Genomic DNA, 22,075 nt, shown 5'->3' on the forward strand with positions numbered 1-22,075 from the left:
TTAAACAGAGCGTGGGAGCAAATTTCAATCCGGAAGAAAGCCACATCTTCGCAGAATGGGGCATATTTACGCGAACTGAAGCTATAGCATTTATGTGACTGGTCACAAACAACGCAGCCAAAACTCGACATTAGCGCAGGATCATGCACAAAAAGAAAACGATCTGCGAAAAAGAGATTAAGCGTTTTCATCTGGTAATGTTTCATTGCAATAATAAATGATCCAAGTTCATCCCCAATAACTTAAAAATGCTATGCACTTCTTACAAGTACTCTTGAGAACTCAAGTATATTCTCGATGCCGCGCAAAACGTTATAGCAGTACAATCCCAGAAGCAACACATTCCAAATACATTATAAAGGTTTCGGTAATGCCCGAAGCCGAGGTGACGTACCAGTGACGTTTTAAAGGTCTCGTATGATTATTTGTTCATTACTATAAAAACGTCTCAGATGATTCAGTGTGCCGCCAATGTGCAACAAATGTAACTTGCGAAACATAAATTTTTAAAATACACAACTAGCACCTTCAATATTCAATAAATCTCCTAGGCGTCATAGGCGCCTAGGAGCGTAGACCGTCCATAGATACCTTGAACGCCTAAGACCATTCCAATATTCACTTTCTGCGCGCTGATGACTACTGGGCTACGAAATGCGTTCTGAGCATTCCCATTTCTTCGCGGAATATTAGAAGCATGCGTCCGCAGCCCAGTGACTCGGCATTTTTAGTATAGGTGACAGGCGCCGGAAACGTATTGGGAACATTCCAGACCACCCACGGGATCTGTCTACGCCCCTTCGTTAACGACATCCAGAAGCGCCATCAACGTTCTACAGGAGCAAGTGTACCAGAACACGTTATTTGCGCATCGGAAGGTAAGGAGGAACTCTCTAAGTAAAGCGAAGCACAGAAAACGCTCAGAGAACGCGCAATGACGAGGCAGCCACGCGCGTGCAGTCATTATTTGAGGTCAGAGGGAAACAAAAGCACGTGGTGCTTGCCGTCTATGCTCGCATAGTGCGGTGGTATCTACCATTGTTCCTGAGTGCGCACCAGCCCCCCTTGCTGAAGAGCTGTCCCTCGTCCGGGCTGCAGGACCCCTGCTGGGGGTGCCAAGGACGCCAGCTGGACGCTGTCAGCCGGGACACCGGAGGCACCGAGAGCACCTGGTTGCACTCTGACAAAAACACGGACGCTAGTCACTTCAACGAGGATGCAGTAAATCAACCCGAACGCACATAACTGACATCGACAGAATAGTTTAATAAATCTTCAACTTTGAAACTCTAACCAAGCTTTATTAAAAAGCAAAAATCCCGACGTTTCGGAACCAACTCGGTTCCTTGATCACGGGTGACTGGCTACGTTTACATGGATGCGACTGCAGCGCATCGGATCCAGTTAACGAATCGAATCGGTCCATGTAAACAACTCGAATCGGATCGGATCGGATCCAATCCGATCCGCTGGGACGGGGTGGTTTGAGATGGTCAATCCGAATCGAGACTCTCCATGTATACGCTAGCGGATCGAATCGAGTGCTCGAGCGAGGGATTACGGGAGCTTTGCTTCGCCTGCCGCTAGGCAAACCGGACACCTCGAAAACATTCTGAAGGTCACGAGATTTGCGTTGTGATCCTTCGACACGAGGTGCCGCTGCTGGTCGATCCGAATCCATGTAAACTTAGTGGTTGAAGTGGATCCGATTCGCTAACTGGATTCGATGCGCTGCTGTCGGGCTACGTTTACATGGATGCGACTGCAGCGCATCGGATCCAGTTAACGAAACGAATCGGTCCCTGTAAACAACTCGGATCGGATCGGATCGGAGTCGATCCGATCCGCTGGGACGGGGTGGTTTGAGATGGTCAATCCGAATCGAGACTCTCCATGTACACGCTAGCGGATCGAATCGAGCGCTCGAGCGAGGGATTACGGGAGCTTTGCTTCGCCTGCCGCTAGGCAAACCGGACACCTCGGGAACAATCTGAAGGTCACGAGGTTTGCGTTGTGATCCTTCGACACGAGGTGCCGCTGCTGGTCGATCCGAATCCATGTAAACTTAGTGGTTGAAGTGGATCCGATTCGCTAACTGGATCCGATGCGCTGCTGTCGCATCCATGTAAACGTAGCCCATGTAAACGTAGCCACTGTTTTTGTCCCGCGGAACGGCCTGCCCACGAACCCGAACACCCCCGGGTGTTTTCCGGATTATCCCTCTTAACCCCGAAACGTAGCTGCTGGGAAGGGTCCCCGTCGACCGGTTTATGTTGCCACGTGTGCATTGAATGTGCCACGACTCCAACAGAAGGCGGGCAGTACAGCGTCACACATCGCATTCTTACGAAAACCTGGCGTGTGTGGTACACGACGAGCTTCTCTCTAACATAAAACGGATCTGTATCATGCGAATAAAATACATGGGTTGCTCTAATGTCACACCAGCAGCCATTGTGGCGACCTTGCTGATGAGCGTGTATCTTTTGGAGCGGGCATTTCGCACCGTGGGAAATTTATTTTTATCGTCAAGAACATGTAGAAATGACCACCAGCATGAAGGCAGTGATGTCACGTTCGAGTCATCTACAGACCAATTCAACTCTCTGACGTCACGCCACTGCGGTGGCGCTGCTATCGGCACCGCGCATGCGCAGTGCTGACACCAGATGTGGGCAAAGGCGGGCTTGTTTGTAAGCAGTGTGTTGGTGCATAGACCATTCCAATAAGCACCTTCTGCGAGCTACAACCTTCGTTTAATGGGAACGCGTTCTGCAGGTGGCTTCTTCGGTGAACCGCCAAACGCAGCACACGCGTCTACAGCCAAGTGACTCGGCATTTTTTTACACAGATAATAAGCGCATAGAACAGTTTATACGCTCTCCCGTCTCGCAAAATATGCCTGGTCAGACGCATCTGGCGGGAGGTGTTAGCTAGAAACAGCGCAGTATAGGCAGCCATGAGCGGTGTTGCGTTCGAAGCAATCGGACCGCGAGACAGAAAACGTTTGTGGGCTATATACTCCGTTTGACTTTATGCCCGACAACAGCCAATTCTGAAATTTGATGGACCCAATTAATCGGCGCCAATCGGTGCATCGTCGCTGCTATGCTTGCCTTTGCGCGTATTCTATATGCCCCTAAACCAATCGGGCAAAGTGAACGAACCGCAATCCTGCGTTTTCATTTGCGCGTGGCTGGTTTAGCTGCTGACAGCAAATTCACAGGTATCGAGTGCCTCGCCGGCTGCCTTCGGACTTCAAGTCAAACGGAGTATAACTGTTGCAGACGTGCGGTGTACCTTGGCATCCGAGGGGCTCAAAGCGCAGGCTGGGCCTGCCGTGCCACTGGAGCACGTGCAGCCGGAGGAACCGGGTCTGGAGTGGAGGATCAAGGTAGCTCAGCTTCAGGCTGTGGGAGTCGCTGTTGCCGAGGAACACCTACGTGAAAGCAGGGCCAACAAAGAGTGAGCGTCAAAGCGAGCAGGCTATCCAAAAGCAACGAAGTATCGGCCGCGGTCAGACTTCTATAACACACCAAACAAAGGACACTCCGCAGATACCGTCTAAGGCGTGTCTCTTCTTGGTATGACAGTCGTGTGCCATTGGTGATACAAACATTTTCTGCAGAGATGTTTGAAGCATACATATGTATAAAGCAAACATTTTTAAGGTATCTCCGCAGTCCCACCGATTTTACGGGTTCCCTGTTCCCCACCTATCTGCCATATACACAACGGTCGGAGTACATTCAAGCAAAGTCCTGCGAATGTGATGTGCCCTGGAGAGTTGTGTGCCTGAACGTTGTGTCTGAGGAAGTGTGTGAAATTTTGAAAGTTAGCTCCTCTGGGCAAATTTTAACTCTTTTTATAGTCTAGCTATGGACCTGCGGTCTGGCGGATGAGAAATCCAACTAATGAAACGGTCTGTCCGATAGTTTGTGCTATGATAGCGACAACGTTTGAGTAAGGTCGTCCACCGGTAAAACTTTTCAAGCAAAGGCGTAATTTGTTTTCTGAAATTACCTAAATTTGGCTCTACGTCTTGCTGGCTGTCACATAGAGATAGGCAGCCAAATTCAGGGCTCTCTCCGTTGTTAAATTATTGTGGAATCTTTCTTTTTGTTTCAAACGGATGTGCAACGTTGAATACATTGGTTTTCCAATAAGGCGCCTGAAGCGTTCCTAAAATTGGCGTGTTCAAAGGGTATGTAGCTTATTTCCTTCATTTACAACTTGTTACTTAGCAACCCCATAATTCTGCCGTTCGCTATACGACCTTGGCGGAGCAGAGGTAGCTGCGGTGGACGCCTGTTTTGCTGTAGCTTGCTTCGGAGTCGCTCAGTCAATAGAAACTTCCGCACTTACGCGTGTATATGCCGGCAGATTGTTTGGGCCAGCACCTCTACGCCAAATATCAGGAATGGTGAAAACCTTTTAGCATTCCACAGCCGTTCCTGTGGGGCGTTTGTCAGCCCCTTCGGACACACTCCGACACTATACGGGGCAAGCAAGTTGGACTGCTCCTCGCGCCCCTCGTGCATTTCTTCATCTGATGCGTCCACGTGCTTTTGTGTCCCACCGACCTCAAACAATGGCGACGCGTGCTTGGCTGCCTCGCCATCGCGCCTTCTCTTGCTGCTCTTTGATTGGCCTGCCCCTCCTTACTTTCCTATGCGTCAGAGACACACTTTAGAACAATAGCTAGCCGTATAGTACTTCATTTCAGATCACGATGGACCGCAGAGGGCGCTACAAGTCATCCCAGCTAATCCAGTGGCATCTAGAGTGTCTCACGGCCTTCGAGAGGGTCCCAGTGACGAGCAGGGTTCGTAGTCACTTGAGATTGCCACGAGCGTTTCGGAGTTGGCAACGAATGCGGTTGCCGCGCGGAGGAACCGGGTTCGAACACCGCTCGCCCCGAATCTTTTCTTTTTTTTTATAATTATGAACTTTTCTGGAATGTTTTAGATCATTCTCGAATGTCGTGGTGTGTTCTGGTTGTGAACACTCGTGAACTCCACCTCCACGATGCCACGGATGCCGAGAAAGCGGGAGGATTGGCTGGCCCGGTCCACGAAAAGTAGGGCGTTGCGGAAGTCACGGCGTGTGGGGGGGTCGGTTGTCGTAAAGAGCCGTTGCCCTCTGGAACCGGTTGGCTCTCTACGGTGGCGGATGTGTCTTGGGTACTCGTCCCGGCGCCTGTCGGGAATAGTGTCGGGCTCGGAGTCTGAGTCTTCCGAGTGTGGATCAGGGAAGTGGGCCCGGTATCTGCCCGGGGGGTCCTGGCTGGCCGGGAAGTGGGTGAGGAGGGGCTCCTCGTCGTCGGACGTGGCATCGGCGAGATGCCGCGCCACCGGGGTGAAACGAGGACATCGGGGGAGCGGCTCCGGGAAGGCCGCTCGAAGCGCAGTAGTGAGGGCCGAAACAAGCTCGGCTGTCTGGATACCCGGACCGGACGGGGGGGCCAAGCCGCCAGAAGGCGGGGGGGGGGGGGGGGGGGGGGAGAGAGACCTGGGATCGACTGTCTCGCACCAGGAGTGCCAATCGGCGTATCTGCACGCAAAGGGCTTCCATCCGGATTGGGGTGCACTCCACTTGGATGCGCTGGTTGAGAACGGGTATTCGGCGGTCGCTTGGTGGGGGAGTTTCGCTTTGGTGGCATCGGTTGCATTCGCACTGCTTCACTGGGGTATCGGTGCCGCCGAACCCTTGGACTAGAGACGTGCTCCTTCTGCAACTGCCAAATCCCGACTGAGCTCGAGAGGAGGAGCCTCGTTTTTATATTGAGACACCCCCTCTCCCCGCCGCCATTCCCTCAGCCAATCTCAGAGGCGAATGGGCGGAATGTGTGAGGAAGACGTGAGGGCATGTCGGCGGGGTTGAGACCCGTCGGGATCCAAATGGCACGCAGATTGTCCTTTATTGTGAGGAAAGAAAAGGTGACACACAACTCCCAAGGCAAATAACGTATGTGCCCCGCAGTGATGCCCTTCCGAAGGGCGAGATTGTCCGTGTGGATCAGCGTTGACGGCGGCGCCAGAAGTGCAGCCAGGAGCCATGCCAGGGCTTCACGAAGGAAGATCTTGCGGCTAGGATTCGTAATGATGGCAAGGGCCCCATTAGATGTCATCACACCAAGTCCTGTAGAGGATGCGTCGGCGAACATGGTGCGCACAGGAGGGGTGGGGACAAGTGGCACCACACGGGGGAGTTTGTTCCATACCGTCCTAAACAAAGCACACCATTGGAGGGGAGGAGGTTGTCCAGTCTAGACAGCGTCAAAAAGAGGGCGTAGTGCGTGGTACCCAGCTCGGTACAGCGAAAAATAAAAGCACCAAAGTCCAGCTAACTTCTGGTAGCGGGCGAGTGGCTGGGGGGTTTCAAGGAGTCGGAGAGTGTCCCCTAGGGACCGGACGCGCTGTGGAGTGTGAGAGAGCATCTGGGTAAGAGTGCTGATGGCAATGCCAAGGAAACGAATTTCCCGCGTGGGAACGGTAACAGTGTCGCGGGGGTTGATGTGGAAACCGCATGCATGGAGTTGTTTAAGGAAATGGGCCGCAGCCTGGGAGAGATACAAGGGGTCGCTATGTGCTAAGAGAAAGTTGTCTATGTAGGCCCAAGCCCACAGGCCCTGGGCGCGCAGCGTCCTGGCTATGGCTGTGGCGAGGGATTGCATTAAGAAGGGTGCGGGCCTGACACCGAACGGTGGTCGGATGAATGAGTGTAATAGACTCCGTCTAGCCTGAAGGTAGTTAGTCTTTGAGCCTGCGGATGCGGGGAAATGTGGTAAAAGGCCTCCGCCAGGTCCACCTTCACGAAGTATGCATTTGGTGGAAGGGGGGCCTGGAGGAGGACTTTGGGAAGACGGTCAAGGCGAAACGAGGGTGCCTGAAGGTAAGGTGTAAGATGACTGGCATCCAACACAAATCTGGACTCGGTGGCAGACTTGGGGGCCAACTGGATTGGGCTAAGGAAGGGACCCCTCTTAGTGACTCGGGTGAGTCCGGACGCTTTCATGGAAGCTACTGCATTCCGAAGAACGGGCATTTGCTCAGGCATGGGAGGACGGTTATTCACCACTGATGCAGCTGAACAGCACAAACGAAGGTTCCCGGAATCGGCAGGAAGGAAAAACGCGAAAGTGTGTGTTGTTTTCTCCCAATCCACAGCAGGGGGGGAGGCTCGGTCAGACCGGTTGCCACTGAAGGGGGGCAAAAAAGATGGACGCGCGGGAGTCGTCGTCGTCCGCGACATCGTCGTCCTGGGAATCAGGCTCATCGGTTGTCGGGTGGCTTTCGAGCCCCCTCAAAATGCGGTCGGCGGCGATCGCCCAAGAGTCATCTTCCTCCTCTGTAGAGGAGTCTGAGGAACTACGAAGAGACTCAAGGTCCGAAGGAGGAGTGAGCAAAATGTTGGCAGAACGCAAGGCCTGCAGCAGTATGTCTGGGGGCTGGACTATGTCCTGGACGAATGCAAGTATCTGCTGGTCGTCGACCGCTACAAGAATGGGTTGAGGATCTTTAAGTACAATGTCTAAGTTGGACACGACGCGATCCGCAAGGTGAAGGTTAGGTGGCGAAGCCACTTCAAAAGGCAGACTCACCGGGGCAACGGATGGCGGCGGAGTCTTAGACGATGGGAGCAGAGCGTAGTCCCGAGAACCCCACAGGGGGAGTCTGTCGAAAAGTTCTTGGGAGGAGGGGGGGGGGGGGGGGGGGAGGGTGCGCACTGGGGATGCGAAGAGTCTATTCCTGGGGCTCAACGTCCTTGGCGGCCTTGGGGGGAGGGCGGCCTCTTCCGCCTCTGGGAGCGACGGCTGAGCCTCTTCCTCTGCCGGTAGATCGGCTGGGACGATCCGTTGCTGCGGACTGGGGTGGTGGTGGGAGCGGTGCTCCGAGGAGGAAGGATGCACTCGGGTCGGCGTAGCCTTGAAGAGCGGTTTGCCAACCGGACAGGGCGACGTGGTAGAGTAACCGGATACGGTCAAAAATGCGTAACTTAGCTGATGCTCTGAGTGGTGGCTCGCTGTCCCACACTTGCAAAAAGCTTTCCAGCAGTTGCACCTCCACGAACTTACTGCGTGTATAAAAACAGCGATAACGCGCTGCTTCGAGACAGTCGCTCTATCTTCGCCGTCGCACAATGTGTGGTTTCTTTCCGTTTAAGTTTGTAGGCACAAGTTCAAATCATTTGAGGTTTATTTCCAGTTTTACATTCGTCTATCATTTTCCCTTCGTGAAATTCTGGTGGAAGTGCTGGGGTAACGCTTACCCTTGCTCAACGCTCCCATGGAGAAGAAGACGAACACATTCGGGGCGGATTACAAACGCGGGACAAGTGGGACAAGACGAGAAGAATGATCGACGATGATCAATGTCCACGCCGAGCCACATCAAACGATGGCAAGCTGTGACGAATGAAGGCAAACCACGACAACAACCTGCGACGACGACCTTTGACGACAACTTGAGCCGACAGCTTACAGCTTAAGACGACACTTTTGACGACAACTTACGACGCAACCCCTACGGCGACAACTCTACGACAAAAAAAGGAAGAAGCCTGAATCATTACTGCTGCTATTTAGGTAGTTCCGGTATTTTTTTTATTATTTTAATGAAGTTTGAATTTTCTGACTAGATTAGCACGCGAGTTAATGCGGTTTTAGGGGAACAGTCCCTTATTATGGCCGGAGCTAGCCCTTCATCCGTCCAAGATACGCCACAAATCGAAATTGAACACGCGTCAGCGGGTATTTCTAGCGCAACAAACATCATCTATAGTCGGTTGCAAGCTAAGAACAATCTTTTAGCTCCACCCACAAGCGCATTGCGCCCATCTGAAGTGCCTCCACCGTCGAGAAAGTAGTTCGCTAGCAACGTTGCTTTTTCTTCCTCCAGGAAACGTGTCTTAAACTACTACAATATTTATTTAATTCATTCAGGACATTTAAATAAGTTAGAATACGTTTTTGTCAACGAAATAGCTGTTTAGTAAAGAAAGAAAGTCATGTACAATGTACCGTCTTCCCAATTCATTTTCTGTCCAAGATACTGTCTAACATACCGTCTTCCAGCTCTCAGCTGTGCTAAGCCTTGCGCCCGCTTCGAAATTTTCGTTGGCGAAAGCGTCGCTGGATTCTCACGTTGTCGCGCAAAAACTGCTGCAAACGCAAGCCGATACCATTAAGATTTCGTGGCGTAACCTCGGGCACGTAAAACACGGTGCAAAAAAGCAGAATAATTGTCACGAGAAACTAGCGTCGCGTTGCTAAGGCCAGCAGCCATGTTGAGCTTTTTTTTTTTTTTTCAAAAGGATCGCGACTGGTCCACGGAATCGTGACGTCATGAAAACGATTGGCTGGCGTTTCTCGGCGTAGGATTACATTTTCCTCTGAGAGGCATTTCCGGTTTTTTCTTAGCTTGCAACCGACTATAATACTGCGAGAGCATTCCTGATGATCTGGAAGATCCGGTATATGATCTGAAGTAAGGCCGAAAGCGACGTAAAGATTCTGTCAACTCTATAAAGTAAGCAGAAAAACTCTGACCCCGAATAATCGGCAGCGCCATCTGACGGTGATACTCAAACCCCAGGACCCAGCCAAGATGATGACGGCAATTGACACATGAAACGCAGAGAGAAGCTGGAAATGACTGTACCAGACAAAGTCATCCTGGTCAAGTTAAACCGAAGACAAAACGTGCTGGGGCAATATACACTAGAAACGCGGACGCCACGCTCACAACTATCGGAGGAATTTTTGTTCAAATTTACGACTTTCTACCACATGAATCGGCAGCCGGAGTGACCCACGGAGTACCGGTATACAGGACCTAAACAAAATTTCAAGTTGGTGTTCGTGCAACGGCAACTGTGATCTCCATTTGTCGACTAGGCTCATCTGAGACTGTAAAAGTCGCCATCCGCACGTACACTTCACCTGAATATGTCACTCATGGATATATGCGGTACGTAATGCAGCTGCACATTAAAAATACCCCACCAGTGTTCGAAATTCAACCGCTTTGGGCATATTCGAGCCACGTGCAAAAAGGAGGAGGAGCAATGCGCACGATGCAGCGGTTCTCATGATCAGAACAAGAGCGACGCAAATAACCCACTCTATTGAATCTGCGGCGAAGATCACAGTCAACATCTCGTCTATGTCCAGCACACCAAAGAAAAAAAAATTGCAAGTTAAAGAGCGAAGCAAATGTGGGTTATACAACAACAAGAGAGGTTCTACTTTGTTCGAAGATGCGACAAACTGAAACTTATCCTGAAACACACGTTTCCACAACAAAACAAAATCTGAAAGCTCACCAACTGCAACAGAAAATAACCAATGCTCACCAACCTTATTCATCAAGCCAAAACAAAATATGCAAAAGCAAAACCAAAACAAGGCACTTATTAAACATAGAGGTGCTGGACTCTACACTGCAGTTAGAGGATAAAAATGAATTCCCATCTCCTTCTCTTCCTACTCCCGCTTCAAGAGCAAGCAGCCCGAGAGCGTCTGATCCAAGGCGCCAACTGACATACCGCTTCCTACGTCAGAAGACAAGCTTAAAACAGTTGTTGACGTCATTCGTAATATTGTGTAGGCACCCAAAATGCTTACTTGAACTTCACTGTACTTTTAGCCCAAGGAGGCAGGTCAAGCTACTGTGCACGGCTCTATAAGTGTGGGAGAGCGGGGCTCACCTTTCGGTGTCCGTTGGCGTCCAGGCAGTGCTTCCAGTGGAAGGCGTCCATGCTGTAGGACACCGAGAAGGAAGACACCCACTCGCGGCCATCTCCTCGACCCTGGGTCAGCAGTCCTGTGACCTGCCGTGACGTCATACTGATCATGATTAACGCGTACCCACTGACGTGTTTCTACACAATTGCTTTAGATTCAAGCACACCAAGAGTTTAATCCCCACCACTGCCTGTTTCGGCCTTTATTATCATCGTACCTATGTGTGTTCGTGTAATCTCCACTGCGTGCTGCATGTTAAAAACCGTCAGGCTAGCAGTCGTACTGCACTGGCTAGATTTCTTAGCTACAACAGAGACAACGTATGTCTGCTGGGGCTGAATACTTTCTGACTGTGTAAACATACACGCAGCAGAATCACTTTAAGTAGGTACACGAAGAGCTGGGACGGCCCCGTGTTTAAGAACTTGTGAATCGGTCTTACCAGAATACCTAAATATTCTTCTTTTTAGTGTTGATACCACTATCTGTAGTACTTCATTCTGCCCGCATCCGATTACAGAAAAGTACAGTGACATATCGCGAACAGAAATGGCAGTGTATACAAATAGTCAAAACTTAGATGTCTGACCGAGAGGCGTTCTTTCACGTGCTCCCCGCAACGCGGAACGCAAGTTCGTCTGGTACTTTTGTAGGGGTTATGGTGACGGCAGAACGCCGAGCTTTGGTTGGATCTGATTGAAGGATAGTGGGTAGACTCCACGGCAGCTTACATTGAGGTCTACCCACTATCCTTTAAGCAGAGACAATCAGAGTTCGGCGTTCTGACGTCACCACAACCCCTGCAAAACAAGCAGACGAACTCGCGCTCCGTATAGTACCTAAAAGATGAGGCCTGCGCCTTTCGCCCTAATGTCAGTACTAGTGGGTCTACGAGACGCCGCCTAACTCGAGTCAGCGTCGTCGCCTGCGAGGCTTGCAACGTCTCGAAATGAGCGTGACGCTATAAAACGGCGACGTCATGACGCACACGTCTGCCGATTCGAGGCGTGCTCTCGTAGAGCCTCAGCGTGTTTGCTGCTTGGGACGGGGATCCACTAACGATGACGTCATGTGCGCGGGCCTTGTCGTCTAGGATGTATGGTTCCAGGGTCCAGAACAGAAGGAATGATTCCGGTTCCGCCACAAAATGATTCGAAACAGAAGAACAAAAAGCTATCTAATAAAGTATTAGCCCATGTCCATAAATGGGGCTCGAAATTTGGGGTTATGTTCACCTTCATATTTCTTAAACACTAATTATAAATAGACAATATAAAAACAAAAAAAGGTTGTACAATCACGTCGCAGAGGCTCAACGAAGTCACGGCAGAGAGCTCGGGAAAAATCTCACATAGCCGAACCCCTCCAGAATCGGCGACAGGCTAAGAAATCAGTAGAAGCTCCGCTTCCAGCACGAGCTTGTTGCCTTTCCCGGAGCTTTGGCCGCGCGTGCGACGAAGTGTTACTAGGCAGAAAACTCTAGGTGGAGGCGAAGCGCGCACTAAACTCTTAGCCCGCTACCAACCATAGACGTAGACCGCATTGAAAAAAAAAAGCTAGTTGAACAACAATTTAATATTAGACATTTTATTTCTGGCTGACTGTGCATTCACGTGAAAGCATTTCAGGGACGAATTGTGACCTATGTAACGTTTTAAAGTTGAAAAGTAATAAAGGGCCGGCCAGCCATACAACACTGCTCTTAGGACACACACGAACACATTTTTTTTTTCTTTTACAATAGATTCCAAACAACCCACCTCGACACCTTACTTGCTTATAACCATTATGATTATCACCTAGAGGAAACTACGGCACAGCTTGTCCACCGTTCCTAAGAGGTGCGACTAGTGCGCATACTCACAAGAGCACTACAACAGTGCCAATGCCAGCGGTATAATGATGCTCATTATACCGCTGTTCTGTTCATCATGTTCATCATGATGCTCATCAAACTGTGTCCTACTCAGTTGGTGATCTTGTGTGGCTATAGAAGCATGTAGGCAGCAAGATCAAGCCACCAAGCTTCTCCATCGCTACGTCCTACCATACCACATCACGGTCAAACTATCAGACCTCAAAAAACAAGCGCACATCCTACAACCTCCAACTCACCGTGGCCCAACTTTAACCGACATCGTCCATGCCGGTCAAATCAAAATTTCCCAACACGCATCCACTTCATCTATTGGAGCTACGGGGATTTTCACACCTCGCCCTTTATCGATGCGGTTGGGGTAGTGATACTGAGAAAAGCTAGGGCGGCCAGAGCGCGCCCGAGCTCGCGCATCGGTGAGCAGTGAGAATAAAACCCAACTTTGAAAACAATCCCGCTGTCTTCGCTCTTTAGTGCAAGACGTAAAAACTACGTTCCCTCTCTCATTCTTTCTCTTTCTCAATGCCCCGTTCTCAGCAATACCGCAATACATCGCATGCGCAGAGCGCCGCAGCTCGTTTATCTTCCAAGGCATAGCCATCTCTATACTGAGAAAGCCTGGCACATCGCCACGAAAAGCGGCCGCCAAAATTGAAAAGGAAAAGCGGCAGACAACTGATGAAAGGAGAGCTGAAAGAGCCTAGATGGGCGACTGGCCGCCGCCATGTCTCTGCTCGAGCAGGCACGCCCGTGCGATTACGAGCTTGCCAAAGCTACGTTCACCCGCGCGTTGCATGCGCTTGCACGCATGGGGCACCACTTGTGGCACCATGCTTTCAATTGTCTATAGGCTCCCTACGGGAGCCAGAGTTGCGCGTTCATGCAAGGCATGTGGATATAGCTCCTCACGTGACTGAATTCGGCGAATAGCAGCGCTGCGCGTTAAAGGCGCGCGGCGTGCTCAGAGGCAAGGGAACGTCAGAGCTCTGGGGAACGTACGCCGGGGCGCGTACAACGTCTGCTTTGCTGCACGACACTTGATACGGCCCCTCACGTGATCGGATCTCGGCGAATAGCGGCGAGGGCGGCACGCGGCACGTGGAATCATACGCGCAACTCTGGCTCCCGTAGGGAGCCTATAGACGCTTTACACACGCGCCAAATTACAGCCGCCATTGCTGACCTTCTCTTGTCTTACCGAGATGCCGAGCAACTGAAACGGTAGTTGACGATCCCTTACAAAGGCCGATGCTTTAGAAAAGGACACAGCTGAATCTAATGTGGCTTTAACCTGGCTTGCTATGGTAAGGATGAAGTGAAATAAACGAAATAAGAGGGAACAAAAACTGAAGGTCAGTTATGGCGGCGTCTATGCACAGCTGCTGCAAAGCGTCTATACAGGAACTCTAGGAGAGCCAAGTGACGGGCGCCCCGCTGTGGCGAGACGCCGAAACACACTTCTGCCGAGCAATGGAATGTCCGCTCGTGCTCCTCGCGTTCCTCGGGCTACCGCTTCTTTCCTCGTCGGTTTTGAAAACCATGTTTCAAGTCCTTGCCGCTGTGAAAGCTGTGCGCTGACGTCCAGGTTCCCCTAGAGTGCCTTCATACACAAGACATGTAGGCACCCTAGGTTCCACGAGAAATGCTCTGTGCTTCCAGATCCTCGCGCTCCAAATCTGCGACCGGCCACTCTATGGCTCCGTCGTCCAACTGCCAAGCTTTGTGAGTATAGAGGAGGCTATGCCCAAGCATATGTCGCGCATCTCGGTACCTCACCCTGGCATCGGCGCCGAGGTCGACTTGTATCCACTCAGTGTCGGCGTCCCTGGCGGGGCACCAGGCGCCCTTGGAAGGTAGCTCAAGCACGCGGGAGAACCTCAGCTGGCACTCGGGCATCCGGGTTGAGCTGGCACTCAGCTGCCACTCCTGAAGGCCGCCGGCGAGCAAGCCCAGGGGCCCCGGCACGCAGCTGGACCCTGCAACAATGCAGGGCAGGCTCCTCAATAATAACGTACAAACTAAAAAAAAAAAAAAAAAGAATGAAAAAATTGCATTCTTGAGTTTGTAAACTAGCGTGCCCGTGAACGAACACCATAAAGCCGGAGTTACACTGCTTATACATCATAGACAAGGCAGTCTGCCAGCCATCAGTCATCCGTGGTTCGAATGCAGCGTGTAAAGTTTCTCCTCGAGCTCGTTGCCGCCATGCGGCGCTCGAAGCACGGATTTTGTGGTGACTTGTGTTCGAATCTGTTTGCAGACTATCTTGTGGATATTTTATAAGCAGTGTGACCCCGGCTTAACACCGAGGTTACACTGATAATACATCACACAAAAGACAGTCGGCAGACATTGTCTAAGGCATGTTTATTTCTTGTACAACCGTCCTGTCACATTCCTCATAGAAAGACTGCCTCCAGGCCTGTCCGAAGCATACATGTATAAAGCAAACATGCTTGAATATGCTTGAGGCGTATTCGCAGGTAATTCTCTCATCATGTCTGCAGTCAACACCATGTCTTTTTTATGGTATATGACCAAAAAATAAAATTAAATAAAAATTGGAATACACCTATTGCGTTGTTCAGGTGTCAGTTGAACATGATTGACAAAATCTGCTAATGACAATCGAACGTTGGTACTTTGAACGGGTGGCTATATTTTTTGTTCCAAACGGCCGATACGAGCGAGCGCTCGAAGGGCAGCCATTGGAGAGCGCGATGCGTATCGGAAGATCCGGTGGCTCCAGCGCGTTTGTGACGTCATGTTTACCTTCACGGGCAAGGCGACAGGGAGGCTGACGTGCTTGTGAGCTTCGCCACTTGCTGGCGTCAACGCGTTAAAGCATGGCTCTGTGAGACGTCCGATGACTGCTCAGTGGAAGCGAAAAGGTCACTCACTTCCGGTTGTTGAATAGGCGCGGCAGAGAAGGGAAATCGGGCAGTGATAGAGTGCAGGCGAGCTCGTAATTAATCGACATCTTGTGAACCCTGAGATGGGGATCGTTCCCCATCTCAGGGTTTACAAGGAAATCCGGTTCGGCCAAGTTCGACAGGGCTCGCACGCCCACAGCTTTCCGCCGTACTTCCGAGGAGCGGCGCTGCTTTCATGTGAGGTTTGACGTAACGGAAATCGGGAACATCCACCAGGTGCAATATGGTAATCTATTTACTCGGTTCAAAAATTGTTTTGGTGTATTTTTGAACAAAAAAAGGGTGTCTTTGCGGTATAGCTAGAACCTGGTTGACATTTGAACAATAAAATAGGCGCGAGAATTTCGTTGCAAAAACGCTTTAAGGGTGCTACAGCCACATTTTCAAAGAAACGTTGATTTTTTTTTTTAAATGACTTAGATGAGACAAGTATTTGACAAAATAATGTCTTTAACGTAAAAAAAAAATTGTTTAGCCCAATATTTTCTCTGTTAGACGGAATTTAATGTAAAAGGTAAATTCCACGCCCCGCTATCCGCCCCGCCCAGTGCTTACACCGTCCTTATACACATATCACTTGCTGGAGAGATGATCGAAGTGTGGAATGTTAGTTGCAACATGTTTCTTCTTAATGTAATTGTCTTTTGTTCGATATCTGTTTTTGTTTGAGAAACAAATAATCAGCTAAGTGGAGCAGCTCCATGCACAGTGCAGCTCGATAAGCTCGTCTTTTTTTATGAGCGCCAGTCGTTTCGCGTTTACCGAGATGTTTAGAAGATCTTTTCAACCGAAGCGATTTCAAGCAAAATGTCGCAAGCACATGCCTTCGGAAGCATTCCGCGGGTGTTTTTTTGTTTTTTTTTTGTTTTGTTTTTGTAGTAGGATTAGCGTAAGCGGTAAGCCTAGCATCCTACGCCAACTATTTGGCTTGACCTGGCTTGGTTTGTTTGTTTGCGAATGTTGAAGCTGAATAAAGATGTTGCTTCTGAGAACAGTGGCCCCGCTGCTCTGTGAATTATAAAACTTGTGATTGCGATCATGGTTTCTGTACTGGGAGTTTACCCACGCCGCTAAGAATTTGCGAGCCATTTGACTGGTTGCAATCGGGCGTTCTTCTCGCATGAAGATTGTCCATGTACAGGGTGTCACAAAATAAAATTTACAGGGTCTTTTTTACCGCAAAAATAAACTAGGCATCGCCGAACGCTCATTCTCCGTCCAAAGGTAGAGCTAGAGGTCACAACCAGATGCCAAAGTTTCAGCCTGATCCGATAACTTAATCAAAAGTTATAAGTGATTTTCTGAAAATTTCAATGGGAAAATGGAGCCCATTTTTGCCCGTTTTCGGTTTCTGGTGCCATAGAGCCCCATGTGTTTGAAAACTCCGTCGGCCGCCATTTTCCCATTGAAATTTTCAGAAAATCACTTATAACTTTTGATTAAGTTATCGGACCGGGCTGAAACTTTGGCATCTGGTTGTGACCTCTAGCGCTACCTTTGGGCGGAGAATGAGCGTTCGGCGATGCCTAGTTTATTTTTGCGGTAAAAAAGACCGTGTAAATTTTCTTTTGTGACACCCTGTATATTCCCGTCATTTCTCTTTGGAAGGCCTGTAGTTCTCAATTTTTCCAGCGCACATGACCTACCAAAGCGAATATTTCTAATCCGCGTTTTAATTGTGTGTCATGACGCTCACATACCTTGCTCACCTTGCTCGGTGATGCAGAGATTTGGTGGATTCGTGTCAGCATCTTTTCTACATCCCTCATCATCCGCGTTCTACAGACCACCAAGCAGTGGCTTGGTGGTCTGTAGACTACCAAGCCACTGCTTGGTGGTCTAATACTCTGGGTAAAATAAATGACTATCTTTCGGAAAATGTTCACGTATAATCTACAATTATTTTTGCCAGCGATTTAAATTTGCCTAATATTGATTGGTAAAACACGTCGGCATCATGTAATATTTCACAAGCATTATTGGAGCTAGCCTTTTGTCACAACCTCAATGAAATTGTGCGGACTCGCACGAGGTTATCCGAAGAAAGAGACTCAATACTCGATTTAATTTTGCTTACGCAGAACTTAGATGAAAAAGTTCAAAGCGTTGAGGTGGGGGAAAACATTTCAGATCACAAAATGGTACTGCTTATCCGGTCAACAAATGATGTGATCCACGGTGCACGAGGTCGTAAGAAATATCTAAAATATTCTATGGCTGATGATGTCTTTATTATTGATACATTGGCGTTCGCGTTTAGCGATTTCCTCGATGCTTACACCATGCATGATTGCGATGTCAACTTTTTTCAGGAATTCCTTTGAAAACGTCGTCTTCAACTGCATTACCAAGTTTGTACAAAAAAAAAAAAAAAATTGAAGATTGCGCATAAAAACAAATCCGTGATTAACAAAGAAAATAATGAAATGCGCCGAAGACTCCGTAGACTTCGTAAGCGATCAAAAGATAAGAACCTTAACGTTCAATTGAACTATATTCCTAAGAAAAAAATCAATGAAGCCAAACATCGGTTCTACGATGTGACGATGTCCTCCTTTCTCAAGTCCTTTACTGAAAACTGGTGCTTTATGTCACCACCGAAACCAAAAGTAAATTAATTGAATATTCATAATGAGAATCTGGATGATCCTTATTATATTTCTGATACTTTCAACAAATATTTTACGCCACTTTTTAGCTTTAACGACTGACGCTGTCCGGTCTTGGAGGCAGCCCGGGAACGCAATGAAATCTCTGAAGCTACTTTGCCGGATATAACTATTTCGGAGAAAGATATTGTAAATAATTTCTCGAATATTCATATTAAAAAGGCAGTTGGGCCGGATAACATTCTCAGTGATTTTTTCAGAAGATATGCGGAATGGAGTGTTAAGTATTAGTTATAGTATTCAGAAAGTCGCTAGGGACATCCACTGTCCCTTCAAAATGGGAAATAGCAAAGGTAACTACAATTTTAAGAGAAGGCCATTCAAAAAGGTTCCCAATTATATACCTATTTCTTTGCTTAGTATATGTAATAAAATTTTGGAACGTGTGCTGTATACCTATTTAACCTATCAATACGTATCATCATATCTTGAGCATAATAATTGTCTTTACTAATTCGCAACATAGCTTTCGTTAAAGAGTTTCTACCGTCACCAAACTGACGTAGACAGTGTATGAGTTTGCATTTGTTTTAATGCGTGAGGACAGACTGACGTCGTATAATTAGAATTTTCAGAAGCGTTGGACCGCGTTTCACATATAAAGTTGCAAAGTTAGCAGTTGTTCTGAATAATGGTAGCATTTCGAGGTGGCTAGAAAGTTATTTGACTATGAGGCAGCAATTTGTGCAGTTTAGTACTGCTTCCCCGGAAACCACGTTCGTGACATCTGGCGTCCCACAGGTATCAGTTCTCGGGCCTCCGATATTTTTAATATTTGTTAATGCGATTATATGTGAATTCAGTTATGATTATATTGTTTGTTAGCAATTGCGTTGCTTTCAAAGAAAACTTGTGATGACAAGAGTAATAAAGCTACCTTAACGAGGCATGCTGCACATGCCAGAAAATTCAGAGCCCAGCTCGCGCGTACTGTTCGCTTTGGGAAGCGAGCAAAGCACGCGCCATTTGCACGAACGCTTAGAGTAGAACTGTTCACAAGCTCGTGATCAGAAAGGCCTCTATAGTATAACCAGGGTGCTCTAGCGCACTATAGATAGCTGGGCGATAGCACACTGCACAGCTCGCTGACGCTGTTCAGTGTGCTAAAATTAATTAATTTGGTTACAGATAGAAAGCGCACAGGGCAGAAGCATTGAAGAAGATGTTGACATGCAACAAGAAAATGAACATGTTGATTTTTAAAAGTTGCGGAGCGGAACAACACCATGCCTATGTTAACGGACTCGCTTTGTCCGTCAAAAGTGTACGATGCGCAAACACGCCGACCAGAACCATACGGTAACGGCAGCACCAAGGCCGACGATCTCCACCACCGCCTCCGCCGACTTTACCACTCCTCTGATTCTTCGTTCATCCGCAAGAGGGCGAACGACGGGCTGGAGTTGCGATTACTCGGGGGAAAACTTTCTGCAACAATGAAGCCAAAGTTATGAGTGCCCGTGCGCTGCACACCTTTGAACGCCGATGAAAGCTATTAGCGGCGAGATGTTTCGGTGGCGCCCTCGTTCGGTTACCTTTCGTGACGTCATTACCTTGTGAACAACAAGTTCGATGGTGTTTCTAATGGGCATGGTGGAAGCCTGAAGTCATTTCTCCCTCAAAGCAACGCTACCAATACTGTCAAAATTGAATTTCTTACATTCCTCTTATTTCCGTCGATGAGAAATCCTTTGCTGACGTCATTGTCAGCATTCAGCCATTCGTGGCAAGTAGGGTGCCTACATGTCTGTCTGTCTCAGGGTGAAGACATCCATTGTTACCCTGAATGTGCCAGCGCGTGACGCTCTCGCGCACTTGGTGCGTGACTTGGGCGGTAAAATGGCGTCTATGCATTAGCCAAAGCTACGCGCTCGAGCTTAGTGACACCGGATTGCGCGCACTTCAAAATGCATAGAAAGAACGATTGGGCGGAAAAATGGCTGAGATGTCACCACTCAAGCAAAAGCGCGCGTGTGTATGAAGGCACTCTAGTGGCAAGCCGACCACAGCGACGCTTTCGATCGCTCACGTCGCCAATACACGCGCGCTCTTCACTTCTAGAAACGGCACAGAGAGTTGGCCCCGCGTATTGGCGACGTGCGCGATCAAGAGCGTCGCTGTGATCGGCCTTCCACTAAAGCCCATCTATCCTGGGAAAAGTGGCGCTATTCATTATTGTGAAAATGATCGAGACACGTGCCTCGCGCCACTTCTGGGAAGAACATGGCGTCTGAAATCTAGCTTAGTGGTGCGCTGTGTCGCCATGATCTTCCCAAGGGCTGCACGTTGCACGTGCCTCGTGCATCGACGCACCTTGCACTACTTTTGACACATGAAGGGGCTTTACCTTCCACGATTTCCCGAATGCTAACTATGACGTCAGCAAAGGATTTCTCGTCGACGAACATAAGAGGAATGTTAGAACTTGAGTTTCGACGGTGTTGGTAGTGTTTCTTTCAGAGCGCTATGACTTCGAGCTTCCACCATGCTAATTACAAACACCATCAAACTTGTTGTTCGCAGGGTCATGACGTCATGAACTAAACCATAAGAGGGCGCCACCAAAACATTTCGCCGCCAATAGTCACGAAACACTGAAACTTTGCCCAAAGGTCGGTACGGGGCCAAAACCTGATGCCAGTGGCGCCACTGTTCCAGAGGGGGAATTTTTGTTTGGCCACATCACTCTCAGTGATCACCCACCTCAAAATCGCGATGACAAGTAGATTTTTTTTTAACAAACAAAGAAATGTTTTCGTTCACGGTTACATGTGTTAAGCCCGTAATTGATCACTTTATGCAAGTACCGATAATTCTTTATTAATATCCAACAACACATTTAAAAACAAACAAAAATCATTTCTTGTTGGTGTTTGAACAAAGCCATGTTGTGCAAGAAAAATGAGCCAGGCAATTGAGTGTACAGGTTCTCAGGCCTCTACTTGATGACACTGTACACCCGGTGCTAAAATGTGACGGTGTTAGCGGTCCCGCTTGCTTTAACGAAAAACGCTGTCAGTCTGACGACGCCTCACCGCGATGTCTTGGTGGCTCCAAGTACTTTACTAGGGAGAGCACAGGACAGTCCCCGATAATACATCGAAAAAGACGACAACGAAGAACCGCGGAAACACGCGTGACGGCGGCAGCGGTACCGTCTTCGCGTCCGCGACCCTGCGAGCCGCACCGCATTCCGAGGCGTACGTCGCTTGATCACCTGCTCTGAAGGCGAGAGGAGCGGAGGGAGGAGGAGAGGTTTCGCCAAATAAACCACTCCACCAGAGGAGAATTCGGCGCGGCCGTCGCTTTGTCTAATGCGAATGAGGAGAGTGTCCTACATACCTCTACTGAAGTATTTGGCGGCTCATTTGGAGTAGGTTTGAAGTTCTGATCCCCCTTTTTGGTTACCAGACTCCCAGGTGTGATGTCTAAATTGGCGGCCCTTAGCCCCCTTGTCGACGCTAGCTCCGCCCGTGGTCGCGTGGCAAGCTCTCCATAGAGTTACGAAACGTTTCGTGAACAGTAGCGTATTAAAGGGCCACTGAAAAGAAGAAAAAAAAAAGTTTTTTTTTGTAAACAGTCTGGTTGGGACACGCGTGTCCAAAAATAGTTCTTACGCCGGTGAAAAAAATAGAGTAATATTGACGGCGCGAGGCGCGACTTAGTCGACAGTCACCTCCTTTCCACTTGTTTTCTCTCTCGGCATTTATGGCGCGTGGAGGAGAGGTGGAGCGGCTTAGCCTTCACGACCGAGATGGTCATTCCGGAATGACCAGTGACGCCATAGACTTCGCGCCCAGAAGTTGAAATAAATCTCTCGCCGTCAATACTGCTCTAAACATTTTTTTTA

General features: G+C 49.0%; 1 protein-coding gene across 1 annotated transcript in view; it reads right to left on the reverse strand.

The window, feature by feature from the left end:
* Nucleotides 1–22,075, reverse strand: part of LOC120838285 (lactadherin) — a 43,315-nt gene that overhangs the window by 20,043 nt on the left and 1,197 nt on the right. The window contains exons 2-5 of the mRNA XM_040500200.2: nucleotides 14,400–14,592; nucleotides 10,711–10,833; nucleotides 3,301–3,439; nucleotides 1,037–1,180 (exon numbers count right to left, since the gene is read on the reverse strand). Of these exons, the coding sequence (XP_040356134.2) occupies nucleotides 1,037–1,180; nucleotides 3,301–3,439; nucleotides 10,711–10,833; nucleotides 14,400–14,592 (599 nt within the window). The remainder of the gene's footprint in view (nucleotides 1–1,036; nucleotides 1,181–3,300; nucleotides 3,440–10,710; nucleotides 10,834–14,399; nucleotides 14,593–22,075) is intronic.

Source organism: Ixodes scapularis, unplaced genomic scaffold, assembly GCF_016920785.2.
Source record: "Ixodes scapularis isolate PalLabHiFi unplaced genomic scaffold, ASM1692078v2 PGA_scaffold47__10_contigs__length_4178495, whole genome shotgun sequence".
Lineage (NCBI taxonomy): Eukaryota > Metazoa > Arthropoda > Arachnida > Ixodida > Ixodidae > Ixodes > Ixodes scapularis.